This window comes from Pristiophorus japonicus, chromosome 15 (genome assembly GCF_044704955.1).
Source record: "Pristiophorus japonicus isolate sPriJap1 chromosome 15, sPriJap1.hap1, whole genome shotgun sequence".
In the NCBI taxonomy this organism is placed as follows: domain Eukaryota; kingdom Metazoa; phylum Chordata; class Chondrichthyes; family Pristiophoridae; genus Pristiophorus; species Pristiophorus japonicus.
In genome coordinates, this window is record NC_091991.1 from 52,431,667 (window position 1) to 52,455,850 (window position 24,184).

At 45.0% G+C, this 24,184-nt stretch overlaps 1 protein-coding gene across 1 annotated transcript in view; it reads left to right on the top strand.

Annotated features, from left to right (window-relative positions):
* The window catches only part of LOC139281542 (sodium- and chloride-dependent GABA transporter 2-like), a 119,241-nt gene extending 99,765 nt beyond the window's left edge, over positions 1–19,476 (top strand). The window contains exons 13-15 of the mRNA XM_070901708.1: positions 5,038–5,138; positions 10,570–10,740; positions 19,258–19,476. Coding sequence (XP_070757809.1) covers positions 5,038–5,138; positions 10,570–10,740; positions 19,258–19,476 — 491 coding nt within the window. The remainder of the gene's footprint in view (positions 1–5,037; positions 5,139–10,569; positions 10,741–19,257) is intronic.
* Positions 19,477–24,184: the final 4,708 nt, after the last annotated feature.

The following is a 24,184-nucleotide window of genomic DNA, read 5'->3' on the forward strand; positions in this document are numbered from 1 at the left end:
CTTCAAAGGTGCCGGCTACAGAGACCACACCAGAGGAGAGGCCCCAGACGTCAGGGCAGGAGGTTGTACACATGCAGGGTTTACCATGCGCATTACTCTTACCTTGATATGTCCGAGGAATAATGCATAAGAAGGCTCTGGTTCGGCAAGGAAGTGGTGACGGAGCTTAACACTGCTGCAGCTGGAAGGGCTGCTCGTCAGAGACTCATCGCGCAGCGATTGCAGTGAATGACGCTCGATGAGCCAAATGGCCACCCTATACACCTTGGCATCTGCTGAACACATCGCTCCCCACCCTCCAAGTTTCCCTGTATATAACTCTCAACACAATAATGTAAAAATCAAAAATTCATTTATTTAATAGAAAAATCATAGTGTGCTATAAAGAAACAGTATAATGCCATTATCCTCATCAAATAATCAAGCACACAAGACCCTTTCAACTCTTTTTGTTGCAAAACAAAATAAACAATTAATTCAAGTGCCCCCCTGATTAAAAGAGGGGGGGGGACATTCCAAACATTTTTCAAGTGCCCCTTTTTTTTGTGTTTTTGTTTTTTTTTTTCAGGGCAGTAAAAACACAAATTATACAACTGCCCCCTGGCTAAAAGGGGGGGGGGGCACTAAAACCCGGCAATAAAACAAATTAAACTTTAAAACATATCAAATCAAATTAAAATTTGGTTGCCGGGGGTGATGATGCACTCCAGTCCCTCCGGCGCCCACCTCTCACGGAAGGCCGCGAGCGTACCGGTGGACACCGCGTGCTCCATCTCCAGGGACACCCTGGCTCGGGTGTAACCACGGAAGAGAGGCAGGCAGTCGGGCTGAATGACCCCCTCGACCGCCCGCTGCCCAAGAGCAGTCCTACGAGGAGGCCCTCGGACCTACCCGCTCCCCTCCGCACAGGGTGCCCAAAGATCAGGAGTATGGGACTGAAGTGCAACCAGAATTTGAGCAGCAGCCCTTTCAAATAATGGAATAGGGGCTGCAACCTCGCACATTCCATAAAAGCATGGAACACGGACTCTTCCAGACCGCAGGAATTGCAGGCGGCCTGGGAGCCCGTGAACAGACTTAAAAATTCATTGCACCGGACTGCTCCGTGCACCACTCTCCAGGCCAAGTCCCAATAAATAGTGGGAGGACTCCCACGTAGAGTACACTCCATTGGGGACCCCCGCCTCCTCTGGTCAGCAAGGTGGTGCGCCATGGCATGTCTGGACGGCAGACAAGGATGGCAACGTGGAGAGTGTGCAAGAGCAGCCCGTACAGGAAACCCATCTGCGCAGAACTGAAAGGCATGGAGGGGATTTCCCCGAGGCGGCTCAAGTTGTGAGGCACCAGCTCCGAAATACTTGCTCCCCATCGGGGAATTGAAGCACCGTCTCCTGCGTGACTCGCAGGGATACTCAGCACTATACTAATGAGGAACTGAGTACAGCGCTGTGCATTCACCACTGATGGTGAAGCTAAAAGCCATGTGATGCTAATGTAACAACTGCTTACAACCAGAGTCATCAGAGGATCATTTCATCCTCAAGTCGAAAGTAAGAGATGTGATGGCTGGGAATCAAACACAGGTCAACTGCTTGGAAGGCAACCATGCTTGCCACTGCACCACCATCACACAACTCACAAGACTCTTTCAACTATTTTGTTGCAAAACAAAAAAACAATTAAATCAAGTGCCCCCTTATTAAAGGGAGGGGGGGAGGGGACACTCCAAACAGTTTTCAAATGCCATTTTTTGTTTTTCTGGCGGGGTATTTTGTGGGATTTTTTTGGCTTTTTCTGGGGGAGCACTAAAACCACAAATTATACAAGTGCCCCCTGGCTAAACATAGAAACATAGAAAATAGGTGCAGGAGTAGGCCATTCGGCCCTTTGAGCCTGCACCACCATTCAATGAGTTCATGGCTGAACATGCAACTTCAGTACCCCATTCCTGCTTTCTTGCCATACCCCTTGATCCCCCTAGTAGTAAGGACTACATCTAACTCCTTTTTGAATATATTTAGTGAATTGGCCTCAACAGCTTTCTGTGGTAGAGAATTCCACAGGTTCACCTCTCTCTGGGTGAAGAAGTTTCTCCTCATCTCGGTCCTAAATGGCTTACCCCTTATCCTTAGACTGTGACCCCTGGTTCTGGACTTCCCCAACATTGGGAACATTCTTCCTGCATCTAACCTGTCCAAACCCATCAGAATTTTAAACGTTTCTATGAGATCCCCTCTCATTCTTCTGAACTCCAGTGAATACAAGCCCAGTTGATCCAGTCTTTCTTGATATGTCAGTCCCACCATCCCGGGAATCAGTCTGGTGAACCTTCGCTGCACTCCTTCAATAGCAAGAATGTCCTTCCTCAAGTTAGGAGACCAAAACTGTACACAATACTCCAGGTGTGGTCTCACCAAGGCCCTGTACAACTGTAGTAACATCTCCCTGCCCCTGTACTCAAATCCCCTCGCTATGAAGGCCAACATGCCATTTGCTTTCTTAACCGCCTGCTGTACCTGCGTGCCAACCTTCAATGACTGATGTACCATGACACCCAGGTCTCATTACACCTCCCCTTTTCCTAATCTGTCACCATTCAGATAATAATCTGTCGCTCTGTTTTTACCACCAAAGTGGATAACCTCACATTTATCCACATTATACTTCATCTGCCATGCATTTGCCCACTCACCTAACCTATCCAAGTCACTCTGCAGCCTCATAGCATCCTCCTCGCAGCTCACACTGCCACCCAACTTAGTGTCATCCGCAAATTTGGAGATACTACATTTAATCCCCTCGTCTAAATCATTAATGTACAATGCAAACAGCTGGGGCCCCAGCACAGAACCTTGCGGTACCCCACTAGTCATTGCCTGCCATTCTGTAACGTACCCATTTACTCCTACTCTTTGCTCCCTGTCTGTCAACAAGTTCTCAATCCAAGTCAGCACACTACCCCCAATGCCATGTGCTTTAACTTTGCACATTAATCTCTTGAGTGGGACCTTGTTGAAAGCCTTCTGAAGGTCCAATTACACCACATCAACTGGTTCTCCCTTGTCCACTCTACTGGAAACATCCTCAAAAAATTCCAGAAGATTTGTCAAGCATGATTTCCCTTTCACAAATCCATGCTGACTTGGACCTATCATGTCACCTCTTTCCAAATGCACTGCTATGACATCCTTAATAAATGATTCCATCATTTTACCCACTACCGATATCAGGCTGACCGGTCTATAATTCCCTGTTTTCTCTCTCCCTCCTTTTTTAAAAAGTGGGGTTACATTGGCTACCCTCCACTCCATAGGAACTGATCCAGAGTCTATGGAATGTTGGAAAATGACTGTCAATGCATCCGCTATTTCCAAGGTCACCTCCTTAAGTACTCTGGGATGCAGACCATCAGGCCCTGGGGATTTATCGGTCTTCAATCCCATCAATTTCCCCAACACAATTTCCCGACTAATAAGGATTTCCCTCAGTTCCTCCTTTTTACTCGACCCTCTGACCTCTTTTATATCCGGAAGGGGACACTAAAATTCGGCAATAAAGCAAATTAAACTTTAAAACATATAAAATCAAATTAAAATTTGTTTGCCGGGGGTGATGATGCACTCCAGTCCCTCCGGCGCCCACCTCTCGCGGAAGGCCGCGAGTGTACCTTTTAATGAAGGGGAAGAGTGTTGTAGCAGTCCCATGCAGAGTATCCGCATGGCATTGGCCTCCTCAGTGCCGCGCTGCCGCCCTGGGAGTGGCGCTCTGCTTCCTTCGAGGGGTACACGGCCCAATTCCACGTTGTGAGCAGGACCTCCGGGCCGGACGATAAAAGGCCCGGCCCCAGAAGGTTACTGCCCCCAATCAGGGCAAGGGGCAATTTCAGCCCCATTTTCTTTTATTCAGGATATGTATATCAGTTCTCAAACCCAGGTCTGTGGTATAGGAATAGCACAATGAATCTGTTATGAAACAGGAAAAGATATGTCTTTTGAAATAAAAATCATTAGAATACAATATCCTCAGTAGAGATAGCATTTATCTTTTATTTCCGTATTCATCGCAGTCAAAGTGCTTAACACTGATGGGTTTAGGAGATCTGGAGAAAAGAAATCACTTCAAGGTAGGTGTTTTTAGCTCCTGGTCCCACCCAGACACCAACCTCCCTAACCATAGTTTACGTACCATAGTTAAACTGCATTCAGGGTCAGGGTCCAGACACATTGGGCCCGATTTTAAAGGAAGGGCTGGGCACAGTACCCACAAGAACTGAAGTGGAACCCTGGGGAGTCCGGGGAATTTTCCTGGAATCCCGCTTGAACTTGGCCAGATCTACTGGTGGTGAGTTTGGCAGCAGGAGGCCATAGCCGTGACCTGTGGCAACGGTCCCTGCCTGTCAGTTAAGGGGGTGCGAGTTCTGGCTGAGATCGGGGGAAGGGTGGTGGGGAGGTCTTTGGAGGTGGTTTGTGAGAACGTTCTGGCTGCAATCGGGTGGAGGGATGTGGGGATCTCGGGGCAAGGGAGGCCTGAGGCTTCCTTGTGAGGTCAGGAGGAGCAATTCTGCTTCACGAGGCTCACAAGGAAACTTAAAAGTAACTTTGTCAAACTTACCTGCTGGGCCTCTTCTGGCTCATGATTTGGCTCCCCACAGATTTAGCCTGATGAGGACGTCGTCCCTGTTCCCCACTCAAGACTGGAACTAAACTTGCAGATCAGATCCCAATAACATCATCAGGTCCCATTTTACATATTTAAAGAAGGATCTCACTGTCTTCCTGTTCTTCCTCAAAAGAGCAGGTTAAGCTTGGTATCAACTTCCAAATTAATACAAAAAATGTCCTCCTCCATGTCATCACAGACATTCAAATCTTCCTTGCTTATCTTGGATGGATGGGATTGCATGCTTCAGTTTGCATCCACAGTGCAATGACATCATCATTTTGCAAACAAGAATCCCTAGAAGAAGCCATTTGTTTTCTCATTAGATCAGATCTGTTGTTATCAAATTAATCGCATATTCTGTTTTACTGTTACCAGGTGTTGATCGTTTTTATGACAACATTGAGGAAATGATTGGGTACAAGCCGAGGTCATACATGAAGTGGTGTTGGCTCATCTTTACTCCAGTGCTTTGCCTTGTAAGTTTCTCATTCCTTCCAATTTTATTCCATACTGTTATAGTACTTAAAGCACTTCAGATAAGGTTCTAATATATGGCAAAAAGATAAAGGGCATCAGTTTCCGCTGCTTTCTTTTGGCATAATTCACCCGAAATTTGTCAAACCCACACAAAATCGCGGAATTTTAGGCACAAATTATGTCCGGCGATTTTCCGCAATCTTTTGCACTAATTTAAAAAACATGGCACTAGATGCTGGTCCTGCCCAGAAAACTGTCCACGCCCCCAGATCAAATTAATCACCATGGCAAATTTCCGCTAATTGCACTCATTTACGGGCCGTTGAAGAGGCTCTAAAGCTGTTTGTTTCGGTGCAAGGACACTAATAGGTATGTTTTAAAAGCTTTTGAATATATATTTTCTTGTAATTTACTAAGAAACTGACCACTCTACTCTAATACAATTAGCAAATGCTTTTCCATAGTTTTTCAAAAGTCATTTTCAGTTATTTAAAATTGGGTTATTCACAGGTGATAGACTAGACACTCTGATTAAAATGCTTACTTTTGTGATATCCCCAGTTCCAGCTGTATTAATCAAACTGCACCAAGTTACTACTCTTAAATATATCAGGAAATATTTTTTAAAACATAAAATTTGCCCAATTGTGCAGGTTCATGGCAGATTTTACATTTTGCGATATGCAAATGCTTTTGAGCGAAATTGAGAGAGAAAAAAATACTTCTCAAAACTAGTGCAAGTTTGGGCAAAACATTACATCTGGATATCCAATTGCACCCAAAGTAGAAACTCTACCCCATAACATTTAAGGGCTGATTCAACAATCACAGTTGAAATGACACTGCGACTACTGCATCTCCCTGAGACTCCATGCTACTGGAGTGGGAGCCCATTAAATTCCAAAAATTCAACTCATGAATTAATTTGAATATGCTCAGTGTGTGTTTTTGTGTGTGCTGGGAGATGTGCTGTGCCCAGAATTGGCCACAATACTCCAGCTGAGGCCTAACCAGTGTTTTATAAAGATTTTGCATAACTTCCTTGCTTTTGTACTCTATGCCTCTATTTATAAAGCCAATTGCATAGAATTACATAGGATATACAGCACAGAAAGATACCTTTCAGCCCAATCAGTCCATGCCACCGTTTATACTCCACTCGAGCCTTCTCCCATCCTTCCTTATCTAATTTTTATCACTTTAACTTCTATTCCCTTCACCCTCATATACTTACCTAGCTTCCCCTTAAATACATCTATACTATTTGTCTCAACTCCTTTCAGTTGTAGCAAATTCCACATTCTCAGCACAAAGTTTCTTCTGAATTCCCTATTTCATTTCTTGGTGACTATCTTATATTGATGGCCTCTAGTTTTGCTCTCACCATGTCTGTTCTATAAAAAACCTTTCATAATTTTAAAGTCCTCTGTTAGGTCACCCTCAGCCTTCAAGAGAAAAGAGACCCAGCCTGTTCATCCTTTCCCGATGGGTATAACATCACAAATCTGGGTATTATCCTTGTAAATCTTTTTTGTACACTTTCCAGTGCCTCTATATCTTTTTTATAATATGGTGTAAGATTTGATCACAGGTCACAGATTACCCAAAAGGGTTGAGGAGTCATAGACGGTTTTATTGAGGAGCGACAGTTCAAATACAATCAAATACAACACATAATCAGGATAAATAGAGTAGAGATATGACCTGTAACAGGTGAGCACGGTTTACCGATCCTGGATTGGACGGATGGATGATGAGGCAAAGTCGTCTGATCCTTGCAGCCTGCGGTAATGATCTCTTCCTCTTTGGTTGTCTCTCGAGCTGGCTGAGGTGTTAAGCTGAAGCAAGCATGGATCCACCTCAAGGTTGAGCTGACCAAGGTGTTAAGCTGAAGCTAGCACGAATCCACCTCGGGGAAGCTCTCCACAGTCCGCCTGTCTTCCCCTTTCGACTGCCTGTTTATATACCGTGTTTTAGGGGAATAGGTACCTACAGCAAACCGCTCCCAGTCCCATGAGATCATTCCTTTGCTTATCACTTGTTTGGACATCTTGATACCTTCTCCGAGAGAGTTTGTTTATCATGAGGCTCCTTACTCAATCGCTTAACAAGCCCAGCTATGCCTGCTCGAAGGCTTGTTCTTTTTTTTTTGTTGTTCTGTGCTATGTCCTTGTAACGAGCTCTCTGTGAAAATCTTTATCTGACATTATTAGAATTGTTCTGCGTCATCAACCCAGGCAGACTGCTGAGCTAGGGAAACCCATATTTTATTATAAGACTATTATTTCTCACAATGGCAACCAGAACTGTACCCAGTATTCCGTGTGGTCAGGCCAAGGTTCGCTACGTTTAGCATAATCCCTCTCAAAATAAATCTTAGTTTTTTTTAATGGCCTTATTAACCTCTGTCGGTACTTTTAGTGATTTGTGTATTTGTACTCCCAGGTTCCCTTTGCTCCTCTACCCCATTTACATTCTTATTTTCCAAGTAATATGTGACCTTCTTATTTTCTTAGCAAATTGTAATACCTCACACTTATCTATGTTGAAATTCATTTGGCAATTATATGCCCATTCTGCAAGTTTATTAATGTCTTCTTGCAATTTTTTCCAGTCCCTCTCAGTATTGACTAGCCCCCAGCTCCCCTGCCCCCCACCCCCGATTTGGTGACGTCCTCAAATTTAGAAATTGTGATTTTGATTCCAAAATCTAAATTGTTTATAGAAATTGTGACTAACAGTGGTCCCAGCACTGATCCTTGTGGAACACCATTACCCACCTTTGGCGACTCTGAATAGTTACCCTTTACTCCTACTCTCTGCTTTCTGTCTTGTAGCCAGCTAGCTATCCATTCTGCTACTTGTCCCTGACTCCGTATTCTCTGACCTTGTTCATTAGTCAGACCAACATCCCCAGCATCGAAGCATTGAGCACGCTCGATCAGCTCTGCTGGACGGGCCACATCGTCCGCATGCCTGACACGAGACTCCCAAAATAAACGCTTTAGTCGGAGCTCTGACACGGTAAGCGAGCCCCAGGTGGGCAGAGGAAACACTTCAAGGACACCTTCAAAGCCTTCTTGAATAAAGTAACATCCTCACCGACACCTGAGAATCCCTGGCCAAAGACCACCCAAACTGAAGGAAATACATCCGGGAAGGTGCTGAACCCCTTGAGTCTCTTCGCTGAGAGCAAGCTGAAGCCAAGCGTAGACAGTGCAAGGAACGCGCAGAAACATAGGCACCCCACCCAACCATTCCTTCAACCACCGTCTGCCCCACCTGTGTCAGAGGCTGTAGGTCCCGCATTGGACTCTTCAGTCACCTGAGAACTCATTTTTAGTGTGGAAGCAAGTCATCCTCGACTCCGAGGGACTACGTATGATGATCATCATCATCATTAGTTTATTATGTGGGATCCGTATGCCTTTTTAATAGCCTTCTCAACTTGTCCTACCACCTTCAAAGACATGTGTATGTCTCTCTCTTCTTGCATCCCTTTAAAATTGTATCATATAGTTTATATTACCTCTCCTCATTCTTCCTACCAAAATTAATCACTTCATATTTCTCTGCACTAAATTTCATCTGCCATGTGTCTGCCCATTTCACCAGTCCATCTCTGTCCTCCTGAAGTCTGTTACTCTCCTCGTCATTGTTTACTACATTTCCGAAACGTTTTGAAATTATGCCGTATATACCCAAGTCCAAGTCATTAATATATATCAAAAAGAGAAGTGATCCTTATACCAACCCCTAAGAGACACCACTGTATACCTTCCTTCAGTCTGAAAAACACCCATTCACCATTACTCACTGTTTTCTGTCCCTTAGCCAAATTTGTATCCACGCTGCCACTGTCCCTTTATTCCCATGGGTTTCAATTTTACTAACAAGTCTATTATGTGGTACTTTATCAAATGCCTTTTGAAAGTCCATATACACAACATCAACTACATTACCCTCATTCACTCTCTCAGTTACTTTATCAAATAACTCAATCAATGTTGCCAAGTTTGCAGAAATTACAAAAATGGGTGGGAAAGCAAATTGTGAGGACACAAAAAATCTGCAAAGGGATATAGACAGGCTAGGTGAGTGGGCAAAAATTTGGCAGATAGAGTATAATGTGGGAAAATGTGAAGTTATCCACTTTGTCAGAAAAAATAGAAAAGCAAATTCTAATTTAAATGGAGAAAAATTGCAAAGTGCTGTAGTACAGAGGGACCTGGGGTTGCTTGTGCAGGAAACACAAACAGTAAGTATGCAGGTACAGCAATTAATCAGGAAGACAAATGGAATGTTGGCCTTTATTGCAAAGGGGATAGAGTATAAAAGCAGCGAAGTCCTGCTACAAATGTACAGGGTATTGGTGAGGCCATACCTGGAGTACTGCGTATAGTTTTGGTCTTCGTATTTAAGGAAGGGTATACTTACATTGGAGGCTGTCAGAGAAGGTTCACTAGGTTGATTCCGGAGATGAGGGGGTTGAATTAGGTTTAGTAGGTTGGGCCTATACACATTGGAGTTCAGAAGAATGAGAGGTGATCTTATCGAAATTTATAAGATAATGAGGTGACTCGACAAGGTGGATGCAGAGAGGATATAGGGGAAACTAAAACTAGGGGACATAGTCTCAGAATAAGGGGCCGCCCATTTAAAACTGCGATGAGGAAGGATTTCTTCTCTCAGAGGGTTGTAAATCTGTGGAATTCTCTGCCCCAGAGAGCTGTGGAGGCTGGGTTATTGAATATATTTAAGGCGGAGATAGACAGATTTTTGAGCGATAAGGAAATAAAGGTTATGGGGAACGGGCAGCGAAGTGGAACTGAGTCCATGATCAGATCAGCCATGATCTTATTAAATGGTGGAGCAGGCTCGAGGGTTCAGGTGGCCTACTCCTGCTCCTATTTCTTATGTTCTTATGTAATCAAGTTAGTATTGGAAGTAAATTCAGGTCGGGTGCAAAATGGACGGCTGATCACATACCGTCTGTTTCCCATCAGGTGGATCTGGTTTAAATTACCCCCATATAATTTTTGTTTTTTGGGGGTTTCTTTCTCTGTGTGGTAAGAATTCTTCTTCTTTCCATCCCCCTTTGTGCTTTCTATGTTACATGCAATTGCTAGAGGACAAGAGGCCTGCTCCTAATGCTTCACCAATGGCATCAAATAATTGGCTGGTAAGAAGTGTACAGAAGCTACCCAGGGTGATTTTTCTCTCTGGTTTTTGTAACCTTACTACACAGGTAAGTCCCTGAATTCTGTTGATTTTGGCATGGCCCGGGTCAGCAATACACCCAGAAAATTGCAAGCAGAACTCTATATACTGTCTCTTGTTGCATAACTCCAGTGTGCTGTCTCTCAGGGCTGACTTACTGTCATGTTTCTCAATCAGTTAGTATCTGATTAATGTCCTTTCTTTTTTCAGGGTACTTTCATTTTCTCATTGCTTAAATACACACCTCTCAAGTACAACAAGACGTATGTGTATCCAACATGGGGCTATGCTTTAGGCTGGCTGCTCGCATTATCCTCCATGTTATGTGTTCCGTTCTGGATCCTCTTTCTGATCTGCACAACCAAAGGGTCTCTTAAGGAGGTAATGTATTTTATTCACAGATTTTGAACCAAAGCAGAGCCTTTAGTTAGTTGGAGACAATGATGCAACCAAGATTATGAGAGTGTTATGTATAGACGATAGGTTATGTGACACAAGTGAACTGACCTTGTAAGTCATGAATGATAAACACAATGGGACAGTATTTGCAATGGGTATGACGGTGTACTCTGAGAGTGCACCATCATACCGCTCTTGAAATGACACACAAGTTCGGGATTTCCGTCTGTGCTTGTGTATGCGCTAAATCCTGAACTTGTGATCTGTCAATGTACACGTTGACAGATCATCTGCACAGCCAAAGAAAAAACAATTGCTGGCATAGAGTTGGGCTATTTGCCCACTAACTGCCCAGTAATTGCATAAGGCCTGTTTGCATCAGCCTAAGGGGATACCTCAGGCATGTTTTAACCATTTTCATCTCAAAAATCAGAGAGTTTAATTGTATCTCATGAATTCTTTTTGTTTCTGCGGAGATTGGAGTTTTAATGATGTCTAATTATTAGCAGCAAAATTAAATTTTTATGAACAGAACTAAGATGTAATAAAGTTGATGGATTGAAGCTAATTAGGAATTAAATTCATAAAATTTAGGCCCAAGAACTTTATAATAAGATTTATATATGTTAATGAGACTGCAGATATCAGTCATATTGCCTTATTTCTGGCTCCACATTGAATGTAAAATAATCGAGGGTCCCGCAACTAGAACCCTCGGGTTCATTCCTCTGGTTTTGCAATCTCTGCTGGATTTGTTTGAAGCCTCTCCAGTGGCACAGACACACTCGCAATTTATTCTCTGATGCTTCTCTGTTTTACAGCAGCTTCTCTGCTGCTGTCATGTATCTGCTGAACAGTTATTGAATAATTTGAAACTACAGTACTGGGTGAATGACGATTTATTGCTATCATAAAATGTTGGCAACAAGAGATTTTAGGAGCTTGAATTACAAATTGAATCATGGAACTATATCGAGCAGTTTTTTTTAGCATAAATTGTTATACAGGCTGCAGTGACTATCGAAAATATGAGCATTACTTTTGTGTAATTTTTCAAATAAAATTTTTATGTTATTGTACAATGTTATTCTTTTATTGTTTCTGGTTTGCTAATAACCTGGCTTGCACAGTTTCATTCTGATTAATAATTATCTGTTTCAGGGCAGCTCAGTACCCTGAAGTTGGATCTTTAGAAAGAAAGAACTTGCATTTATATAGCGCCTTTCACAACCTCAGGCAATCCCAAAGTGCTTCACAGCCGGTGAAGTACTTTTGAAACATAGAAGTATAGTCACTGTTGCAATGTAGAGAAACACAGCAGCCAATTTGCACACAGAAAGGTCCCACAAACAACAATGAGATTGATGATGAATTAAACTGCTTTAGTGATGTTGGGTGAGGGATACATATTGGACAGGACACTGGGAAACCTCCATTGCTCTTCTTTGAATCTTTTGCATCCACTTGAGGGCAGACAAGGCCTCAGTTTAATATCTGAACAATGGCACCTCCGCCAGTGCAGCACTCCCTCAGGATCAAGTTCACCCTGGCCTTGCCCTCGCTCACTATCAATGCTCATCAAGATATATATAGCAACATAAAATGGCAGAGCCCCTCTCAGGAAACAAAATGCTAATGTCCATTACAACCATGCCCACTTTCTCATGCTTCTTCTGTGGTCTGATCTATTTAGGGAGAATGTCAAGGCCTTGGAGAGGCTACAAAAGAGATTCACTAATGTAAAGTCCTGTCCCCTCAGTACAGATTTACACGAGGCATGTTGTGAAGTCAAGGTCACTCTGGACCTGCACCTTTATTTCACAGCTCTGGAATGCTGCACTTGCCTGAGACCTATCCTTATATACCCGTCTCTTGCAAGTGCACCCCTGGTAGTAAGGTATGCTGGTGGTTACAGGTCATATCTTATTACAGCATGTTAGGATACAGTTATATATAATAATGTAAGATACATGACATCACGCTCCCCCAAGGTCTTATTGTCTTGATAGGTTCAGTCTCTCAGGTGGTCTACACTCTCGCGTGGAGCGTCTGAGTTGTGGTTCAGTTGTTTGCCTTGGTGTCTGTTTTTCTTTGGGTGTGGTTGCTGGTATCTCGCCTGGGCTGACTGTTTCGATTGGTGTGATTGTTGTTGACTCGCCTGGGCTGTCTGTTGGGATTGCCCTTTTCTCAGGTTGTTCCCTCTGTCTGTCCACCAGGTGTGGTGCGAGTTCCACATTGTAGTCTGCCTCTGGTTCCGCAGTGTTGTTGGTAAATCTGCTTTTGACTTGGTCTACATGCCTCCGGCAGGTTTTGCCATTGTCCATTTGTACTACCAGTAGCCTGTTTCCTTCCTTGCCCGTTACTGTCCCTGCAAGCCATTTGGGACCCCTGCTATAGTTTAGTACAAACACTTTGTCCCCTATCTCATTCCATCTCCCCCTCGAATTTCTGTCATGGTACTCAGTCAGCTTACGGCGCTTTGCCTCAACGATTTTGTGCATGTCAGGGAGGATTAATGAAAGCCTTGTTTTTAAAGTCCTTTTCATCAACAGTTGCGCAGGGGGATCCCAGTCAATGAGTGCAGATGAGATCTGTATGCCAGCAGCAATCGCGACAGGTGACCCTGCAACGTGGGACCTTGGATTTTCAGCATGCCTTGCTTAATGATTTGCACTGCTCTCTCCGCCTGGCCGTTGGAGGCCAGCTTGAACAGTGCCGTCTTGACGTGATTTATGCCGTGGTCAATGATAAAATCTTGGAATTCTGTGCTGGTGAAGCACGGACCATTGTCACTGACCAATATGTCAGGGATTCCGTGCGTTGCAAACATGGTTGCGAAGCTCTCCACAGGTTGTGGAGGTTGTGCTCAAGTTTAAAATGGTGCATTCGATCCACTTTGAAAATGCATCTACAACTACGAGGAACATTTTGCCTATGAATGGGCCCGCATAGTCTACGTGCACCCGCGACCACTGTTTGGTAGGCCAGGGCCGGGGGCTCAGGGGAGCCTCCCTGGGGACATTGCTGAGTTGGGCTCAAATGGTGCACCTTCGGACGCAGAGCTCCAAGTCCGCGTCAATACCAGGCCACCAGACGTGGGATGAGGCTATGGACTTCATGAGAACGATCCCCGGGTGCTCGCGGTGGAGCTCCCAGACAAATGCCTCTCTGCCTCGCAGAGGCATGACTACTCGGCTGCCCCCCTTCAGGCAGTCTGCTTGTAGTGATAGCTCATGTATGCGCCTGTGAAAGGGTTTTAATTCCTCGGGGCAGGCATTGCGAGCCTCTGCCCAGTCACCGGTTAGGACACATCTTTTTGCTAAGGATAACGTGGGGTCGCTGGCCGTCCAGGCTCTGATTTGGCGAGCCGTCATGGGCGAACCTGTGGACTCAAAGGCATTGATTGCCATGACTATCTCACAGTCCTGTTCGCCAGACCCTTCCGTGGTTGCCAGGGGTAGCCTGCTGAGCGCGTCGGCACAGTTGTCTGTGCCTGGTCTGTGCCTTATGGTATAGTCGTAGGATGCCAGCATAAGTGCCCACCGTTGAATTCGCGCCGAGGCGTTGGCGTTTATTGCCTTGCTCTCGGATAGGAGGCCGTGAGGGGCTTGTGGTCGGTTTCTAATGCGAACTTGGCCCCGAAAAGGTATTGGTGCATCTTTTTGACACCGTACACGCACGCGAGCGCCTCCTTCTCTACCATTCCTTACCAGTGCTCCGCCCGCGAAAGTGACCTGGAGGCATAAGCTATGGGTTGTAATTTGCCCGCACTATTGACATGTTGCAAAATGCACCCGACTCCATATGCTGACGCATCGCATGGGAGAAGTGGCTTTTTACCTGGATCAAAGAAAGTCAAAACACTGTTGGAACACAGAAGGTTGCATGCCTTATTGAAGGCGCGTTCCTAGGCGTCCCACCAAAACCAATCGCACCCCTTCCTGAGTAGCATGTGGAGAGGCTCCAGCAGCGTGCTTAAGTTCTGCATAAAGTTCCCAAAGTAATTGAGTAGCCCGAAAAAGGCGCACAGTTCTGAGACATTCCGGGGCCTGGGTGCCAGGTGAATTGCTTCTGTTTTGGGCTCTGTTGGGCGGATTCCATCAGCGGCAATCCTTCTGCCCAAAAATTCAACCTCGGGTGCAAGAAACAGGCACTTGGATTTCTTGACTCGTCGGCCTACCCGATCCAACCGCTTTAGTACTTCCTCCAAATTGCGGAGATGGGAGTCGGTATCCCTGCCCGTGATAAGTATGTTGTCTTGAAATACAACCGTCCCCAGGATGGACTTGAGCAGACTCTCCATGTTGCGCTGGAATATGGCAGCTGCCGACCTGATGCCGAATTGGCATCGATTGTACATGAAAAGGCCTCGATGTGTGTTGATGGTGGTGAGTAGCTTGGATTCCTCGATCAATTCTTGCGTCATATATGCAGATGTGAGGTCTAATTTTGAGAAAAGTTTACCTCCAGCCAATGTGGCAAATAATCCTCTGCTCTGGGCAGCGGGTACTGGTCCTGTAGGGAGACTCTGTTAATGGTAGATTTGTAGTCCCCACAGATTCGTACGGATCCATCAGGCTTGATGACTGGGACGATGGGAGTTGCCCAGTCGCTAAATTCCACAGATGATATAATGCCTTCCCGCAGAAGCCTGTCGAGTTCGTGTTCAATCTTTTCCCTCATCAAATAGGGTACAGCTCTGGCCTTGTGATGGACCGGTCTAGCATCCTGTGTGATGTAGATTTTGACTTTGGCCCCTTTGAAAGTGCCCACACCTGGCTGAAAGAGATGTTCAAATCGCTTTATAACTGTTGAGCAGGAGGTCCGTTCCTCTAATGACATGGCATGGACATCATCCCATTTCCAGTTTAGTTTTCCCAGCCAGCTTCCCCCCAGCAGCGCTGGGGGGTCTCCGGGGACAATCCACAGGGGAAGTCGGTTCACTGTCCCTTTGTGTGTGACAGAGAGCATGGCGCTGCTGAGGACTGGTACGATTTCTTTGGTATAGGTCCTTAGTGTGGTGTCGACCCTTGCGAGTTTTGGTCTGTCTCTTTTATGCGGCCACAGTTGTTCAAATTGTTGAGCGCCCATGAGAGATTGACTCGCTCCCGTATCCAGCTCCATGTTGACAGAGATCCCGTTGAGTAGTACCCTCATCATTATAGGAAGCATCCTGTTGTAGGAGCAGTGGCCATTGATCGTGTTGACCCACTGTACATCGGTGTCCCGGGTACTGTCCCCACCATCTTCTGGTCGCTTTCCGACCCATCCAATTCGTATACCAGCCGAGCTGCCGTTTTATTTGCACATGCGGGTCAAATGCCCTGTATATTCACAGTTCCTGCAAACAGCCTGCTGAAATCAACATCCCCTTGACGAGTGCCCACCCCCACACCTCCAGCACAGACCTGTTCCATTGTTCCCAAAGAATGAGTTGCATCTGGCTGATCTCTCTTGAGCTTCTCTCAGTTTGTAGTTGATTGCTCGCATTGTGGGTTGATGAGGTGTGAACGGCCGTTCCTGTGGCCCTTGATGGCTTCTGATGCCACTGTTTGCTGCCGAGCGCCTGTTCTCCTGGTTTTGTCTGTGTGTGGGGGTAGCAGCTTGTTTAATGCTATGAACTTCTTGTTCCGATGTTTCGTTAGTTGTCGTACCTGCATTGTAAATCAACCTCGTTTCTTCTTCCCCTACCAAGAATGTCTGTGCAACCAGTGCTGCTGCCTCTAAGGTCAGGTTCTTGGTCTCTATGAGCTTTCAGAATATGCCTGCATGGCCTATTCCTTCAATGAAAAAGTCTCTCAGCATTTCTCTCCTCAGTTCATCGGAGAACTCACATAAACTAGCCAACCTCTGAAGTTCCACCACAAAGTCGGGTATGCTCTGGCCCACAAAGCGTCTGCAGTTGTAAAACCTGTATCTGGCCATGTGTAGGCTGCTTGCTGGTCTCTTACCAATGTGCTCAATTCTTCAAATTGCTTGCTTGCTGGTTTCTCGGGTGCCAGCAGATCCTTCATTAAAGCGTATGTTTTCGAGCCACAGCTGGTCAAGAGATGGGCTCTTCTCTTGTCTGCTTTGTCATCTTCTAGCCAGTTTTTGGTTACAAAGCTTTGCTGGAGCCTTTCTATAAAGTCCTCCCAATTGTCTCCCGCATTGTACTTTTCATCTGATCCGTTGTTCGCCATTCTATGGATTCTGTAATCCCGTAACTCGTCGCCACTGTAAAGTCCTGTCCCCTCAGTACAGATTCACACGAGGCATGTAGTGAAGTCAAGGTCACTCTGGACCTGCACCTTTATTTCACAGCTCTGGAATGCTGCACTTGCCTGAGACCTGTCCTTATATACCTGTCTCTTGCAAGTGCATCCCTGGTGGTAAGATATGCTGGTGGTTACAGGTCATATCTTATTACAGTCATGTATAGCATGTTAGGATACAGTTATATATAATAATGTAAGATACATGACAACTAAGATGATATGGGTAATGAGTAGCTTTAATTATGAGAAGAACCTAGAGCAACTGAGTTTCTTTCATTAGAACAATCAAGGTTGAGTCGGTCAGGTGGAAGTGTTCAGACTTATGAAAGGTGTTAATAAATTAAAGCCAGAAAATTATTTTCACTGGCCAATAAGTCAGTATCTAGAGGGCATAAATTTAACATAATCACCAAAAAAACATAGGGAGAGGATAGGATAATTTTTTTTTTGGCAGCTAATTGAGAAGCATCAGAGAATAAATTGCGTGTGTGTCTGTGCCACTGGAGAGGCCTCAAACAAATCCAGCAGAGATTGTAAAACCAGAGGAATGATCCCGAGGGTTCTAGCTGCAGGACCCTCGATTATTTTACATTCAATGTGGAGCCAGAAATAAGGCAATATGACTGCTCATTAACATATATAAATCTTATTATAAAGTTCTTGGGCCTAAATTTTATGAATTTGATTCCTAATTAGTTTCAATTACCAGAAACTGTGATAGAAGCAGAATCCACAATAGTGTTTAAAAGGAAAATGGATGAATATTGTAAAAGAAACATTTTAAAGGATATGGGAAAGGGGCAGGGCAGTGGGACTAAGTGGACAGCTCTTTCAGAATACTAGTATGGGAACAATGGGCCTAATGGCTTCCATTGGTGCTGTGAAATTGTATGATTCATACTTCTTGAGGGTATTAATTTCTTACTCATCTGGAAAGCAATCCATTGCACTTCAGAGACTACATTTACCTCTCCTGCCTTGGTTGTATTCTGCAGAGGAGGGAGCCCCTTGCATCTCCCATAACATGGCCTCCACGCTTCTCTCACTGAAGGGAGCTGTTCTGTCTCCACCTTGGGGATTGTTGGACCTCCGGCTCAGTTCTTAAACACTTGCTATGATTCAGACTTCAGACGAAGCTTTTACTTCTGTACCAGGAAGTACAAATACAGCTTTAAGGTGTTGCACCTACACTGCTCGGGAAATCATGCTTCTACACTTTCGGTGAGTCACGAAGGTGAACATGCTATTGAGATCCCTGAAATGAGCTGGTGCTGGTGCAAAAGGCCCTGAGAAGAAATGGTTATGCAGGGAATGAGATCTGTTCATTTTACATACCATGTGCAAAAGCCCTTCTGCCCAATCCACTCAAACTCGTCAGATTAATGGATATGGAAGATTTCTCCTTGTTCTCTGCCATTCCCTCCCTGAGAGTGATTCAAATGAGGTGCTAGAATATCTGTCTAAATTTACATCCTAGATTATTCTTAACCTGACCAGCTACTTTCTGGTGTGAAATAGCTAAGGCCCCAGCAGCACATGAATCAGGCTGGGTAGTTCAGACATATTTCTGTAGAATGTTCAGGTCTGGAGCTGTAGGATTTTAGTGGTAATAGTCCGATTCTTGAGGCAAAAAACAAATAGCTAATTTTGTATTTAATAGACAAGAACAGAGTACATGTTTCTTCATTATAGTTGTTTTTTGTCCAGTTTAGTTGGGAAAGTTCTCTCATATGAAGTATACGCATCAGAAAATATTTACCCACATATATATTTTTAAAATCTACTCTTAACTGCTGGAAAACCAAATAAAGCTCCCAAAGTCAAATTTTGGAGGGGGGAATGGAGTACCAGGATGGCATGTTTCCAGACTCACCAAGAAAATAAGGAATTTGTGCTCCTGGCGAACAGTTTTGCATTACAAGTGTAAATTTTGGGAATTCTGAGGCAGTGGTCAGCAAATCCTGCACATTTTCTCTCCATTACACGTAGTGGATGGCAGATCAAACAGAGTGCATTGAACCTTGCACCAGAATTCCAAAGAGATCAAAAATCACGTGGGGCATTGAGGTCAATGGAATTCCCCAAATGAACTCATCACATACAGCGCCACGTTGTAAATGCTACCCCTAAATTTTGTGCATTATGTAGAAGTGTTCCCACATCTAAAATTGTCAACGACACCACCTGCCTGTGAGACATTCATATAATTATTGCAACACCGCAATATGTTTTTCTCTTGTAGCGTATTCTTCAACATATCTGTCCGGCTGATAACTTGCCGCGGGTCAAGAAATCGAAGAAAGAACCATTGCTGTGCTGCAGCCCAAAGTCCGATCTTCAACTTTCTGCACAAGGTGCCCAGGATGGCCTGCTGTGTATGATGGAAAATGTGGTGATAGAAACTGCAGAAAGGGACTCAGCAACTTTTCAGAGCGAATCCATGCTGAACCGGTCTCTGTGATTTGATTCACTTCACTCAAAAGAGGTACAATTCTAGTCTTCGCAGGGCATCAACCTGTCCATCATGTACACTGAGTAAAGACATTCACCAAATACTCTATGCTTGCTTTCCCCCGAATCAAAACAGATAGACGTCAGTTGTGCATTGCAATCAATTTACAAAATAAACACAAAAAATTTATTCTGTGAAGTAGAAATTTTTCTGTAGTGCATTACCAGAGCCAGATTCATTTGTACAGAATGTTAGTTTTTGTAGAGTGACATCCATTCAGTGTCTACAAAATTTCATGGTCGTCGGAGAAATGACGAGGCCAGAGGATTGACTAAGGCGACATTTAATAATATATCAGTGAAAGTTATCCGCAAACATAATCATCTTAAAAAATCTTCTTGAATAACATAGAGATGAAGTTCACCATCATTCATGGAGCAGGTTTTGCTATGGATAGAGAAAAAAAGAAAGACTTGGATTTATGATGTGGAACTAAAATAAGGCTCAACACACAAGTCTGATAAAGAATCAAAAATAATATTTATTTGTGAATACCTATAGCTTGGCCAAGGGAGCACAGCTAGAGTTCTCGCAACTTGTTAGTGTTGCCTCAACTTTTGGCTACCAGCTCACAGTATTTAAAGCCGAAAACCGCAATCCGTTATGCATCATCAGTTCCAAGAACTGACCCCAGACTCTCCGTGACATTTAGAACGTGCATCTTGACTTAACCACACGCATCTATTCTTAATGTCAGCATCCTGTTATTCTCTGTCTAGCTCTGCTAAGCTTGCTACCACATCCCCTTGCAGGTGGCCTGCCATCTGATTGGTCCAGCTTCATTGTTGCTGGGCAAATGCAATTTGACATCTGGTTTTTACCCAGCCTGCACCTACAATACTGGCTTGTCCATATTCTAAAAAAATTTCCCAGACTGCAACATTATATCACTACATTGGTCTTCTAAAAAGTCCCATTTCAATCCCCCCTTTGGTCCCTGGTGAACCCTAGCCCATGAGACCATTAGAGCTAAGCTATCTAATGCTTTAGACTTCCTGCTCCGCTTGCGGTGATATCTGTCGCCAAGTTTGGGAGGTCTATTGCTTAACCGGGGTTTAAATTCCCCATGCATCAACAGTCTATCTTTCTCTTGCATACGAGTGATTGCTTTAGCTTGTTGCCTGTGTCTACGCTTCCTACAAGCTGCACATGTCATTATCAGCCAGCACAGTGCCAAAATCAGTTGATATGCCACCATTATATGAGAAATGATGCGTATCCATGATGGATACTAACATTCAGTCCCCAGTTCCATGCCTTCTCATACTGGGGGTAAGGTGAAGGTCTTTTGCAATGTCCTTGCCCAGTTTGCGCAGCTCCTGTTTGAGCACCTGATATCGTTTTATGCTTGCCAGCAGAGGATCCTTTATGTCTCTCAGCTTCTCGGGCAGGTGGGATATTGGTGCAGCCAGTTCACTTTCATATTGGTACAAATCTGGTTTAATTTCATCAGTCAGGTTCAGGGTAATGGTTTCTCGAGCATGGATATACGTCATTCGTGCTTGTCCAATTGTAACCGGTAGCCTTGGGGTGAAGCAGAAGTTGGGGTTAGTGATATTACATTGTGGTTACCACACAGCAATCCCCCTTTCCACAGTAGGCTGAGTGGGTGTGTTTGGATTCTGATGGGCTTATTTCTAAGACATACTCAATGGTTTGATTAAATCCGCACTCATCCTCCCTTCCCCGGCCTACTGGGTATGGACATATAGTTAGGCTTCCTACCCTGCGGCACCCTGATAATGAGACCCCTCTCAAGGTTCCGTTCTGTTTGATCGCATATTGATCCATTGGGTAATACCGCATGTAGTTCTCATCCTGGATTAGCCCCAAGTTTTCCACCTCAAACCCAGACTCCCCCTTCGCCATTACTGGAATCATTAGGACCATCCCCACTAGGGCAGAATGTGAATCTGTGCATCCGCCTATCACTGGAAAGATTCTTGTCATTCCTTTCATGGTGCATGCGTCCAGTGCCCCTGGGTGCTGTGCTTGACGGAACAGGTGGGTGCTGTTAATCCAGTCTGGGACTTCGCCCCTGTGTATTTGGTCCAGGTTCTCCCTGATCTGCCCAATCATCCATCCCCATAAGCGTGGCAGAGGTCTCGCTGAACCTCTGCCTTTTCCGCATTGAATTCTCGGTCAATCAGGCAGCATGGTGGCAGCATGGCCCTCCAGGACTGTAATCCCTTTGACTAAGCTACCTACTGCCCCTTCACCTTCCCGCGCAGCTCCTTTGGCTGCGTCTGTCTGTCTCTGCAGCAACTTCCTGATTGCGTCTTTAAGGCTTTCTGATTGTTCGACCACATTCAATACATAAGGTCCTATTGTACCATATCGCGATCCCTGATGATGTAGGTTGGGTTCCCTTACACCCGTGAAATATTTTGTCTGGTCTGAGGGGATTCTCTGTACCCTTTTGCCGGAATATACCAATCAGGTAGACTCCATTTCCAATTTGAGTCTTTTGATAGTCCGGGCCTTCATAATTCGGGTGCAACTCATCACCTTCAGCCCCATGATTTGAATTCTGGCTGATCATCCGGCCCCGCGCTGGTTGCCACAGGGACGAGTGCCAAAGTATAATCAGTATCCCGATTCTCCAGACCATCCTGTAAAATCAAACTTCCCCCTAGATGGTGTATTCTGTTTGAGTCATTTTAGCTGGGACCAGTGTTTCCACCGTCCTGCTTCACTCATATCCACACATGCACACTGTGAATCCAGTTCGTCACGGTAGCCCCTTAACCATTACTTTCTCCCCCACTTGAGGAAGATCTGCCAGGGACTCTAACTCTTCTTGTTGTCCTGGCCTGCCTGTCGTTCTCTTACTTCCTGTCTCATATCCTTAAGTTGCTTACTTAACTCCATTACATATCTCCTAATCTGATCCCGCAATGGGCCCATATCTGACCCTCTTGTGATTATACCTTCGGGTAATCTCATTGCCCGATCAGTCATGAGCTCATATCGAGTTAATCCTGTTGTCCGGTTAGGAGTTGCCCTTTGTCTCATCAGGATAACAGGCAGCAACGCAGCCCAAGCCTGTCCGGTTTCTTGGATGGTTTTTGACAGGGCTGTCTTTATTGTCCGATTCATCCGTTCTACCATCCCCGAACTCTGCGGGTGGTAGGGGATATGAAATTTTTGTTTAATGCCCAATGTGGTGCATAGTAATTTTACCACCTGTCCTGTGAAGTGGGTTCCCTGATCGGAGTCTATTTGGGTGAGAATGCCCCAGCGGGGAATCACCTCCTCGGCTAAGATACGAGCTAATGTGGTTGCAGTACAGTTTTGGGTAGCAAAAGCTTCCACCCACCATGTAAACAAATCAGTTATTACTAGACAGTATTTCTTTCCTCTAGAGCTTGGCAATGGTCCCGTGAAATCAGTTTGTATATCCTTCCATGGCTTTCGCGACTGTGTTTGATGGGCCATTCTAATTTTAATGGCCTTTCCCGGATTATGTTGGGCACATGTAATGCATTGCTGGCAATATTTAGCAATGTCTTGTACCATGCCTGGCCACCACCAATCTCTAGAGACACTACTGTTCGTGGCATTTCTTCCGGCATGGTTAATGCCGTGGTGAAGTTCCATGAGCATATTTCTTATACAAGTGGGAACTGCCACCTTACCATCCTGTCTCTACAGGGAGTCTGGATCTGGTGCACCGCCCTATCTTTTCCATTCAGTCTTCTCTTCATCACTTACATCTGCATGTAATTTCACAATGTCAATATCTTATTTACTTACTGATTCCTCCCTCACTTCGGACGAAACTGCTGCCTCCTGCGCAGCCTTGTCCGCAGCCTCATTTCATCTCTGGATATCGTCCATCACTTTCTGGTAAGCTTTGACCTTTATTACCTCCGCCTCAGCGGGTTTACTAGCCGCGTCTAATAGCAGCTAATTCGGCCTTCATGTTTGATGGCCTCCCCGCCTGAGGTGACAAATCCCCGCTTCTCCCAGGCAGTCATGTAGTCATGGACTACTCCAAAAGCATAGCGGCTGTATGTGTAGATATTTGCTCACTTTCCTTCAGCTAATTGGAGGGCATCTGTCAGGGCAGTGAGTTCTGCTACTTATGCGGAAAATCCTCCGACCAGTCTCCCACTTAGGACGATGTCAAGTGCTCCATTGACCACCGCCCATCCTGTATGTGGGGCCCCTTGGATATATTTGTGGGACCCGTCCACATAAAGGGTTAAATCGGGTCCTCGAGTGGGATCTTACTTATATTAGCGGGTGAGTCTTCCCACTCTCGGCCGCAAGAGTTCATGGGAGCAGTGGGACGTCGAGGAGACCAGCTGGTGCAGCTGCAGCGAGGAGAAAAGGCAAAAAAGAAGTAGAAAGAAATTGAAAGGTGACATCACAGCCAAGGGAATAAGTGATTGGCTGGTGATTGGTAAGTAGTTTTTCTTTTACCTTTCTATCTCAGTAAGTAACCTTTAGCATTGTTATTGCCAATTTAAGGGTTAAGTCATGGCAGGACAGCTCAGACACATGTTATGCACCTCCTGTACTATGTGGGAAGTCAGGGCGCTTCCAGTGTCCCTGACGACTATGTGTGCAGGAAGTGTATCCGCCAGCAGCTTCTGACGGACCGCATTGTGGCCCTGGAGCTGCGGGTGGATGAACTCTGGAGCATCCACGA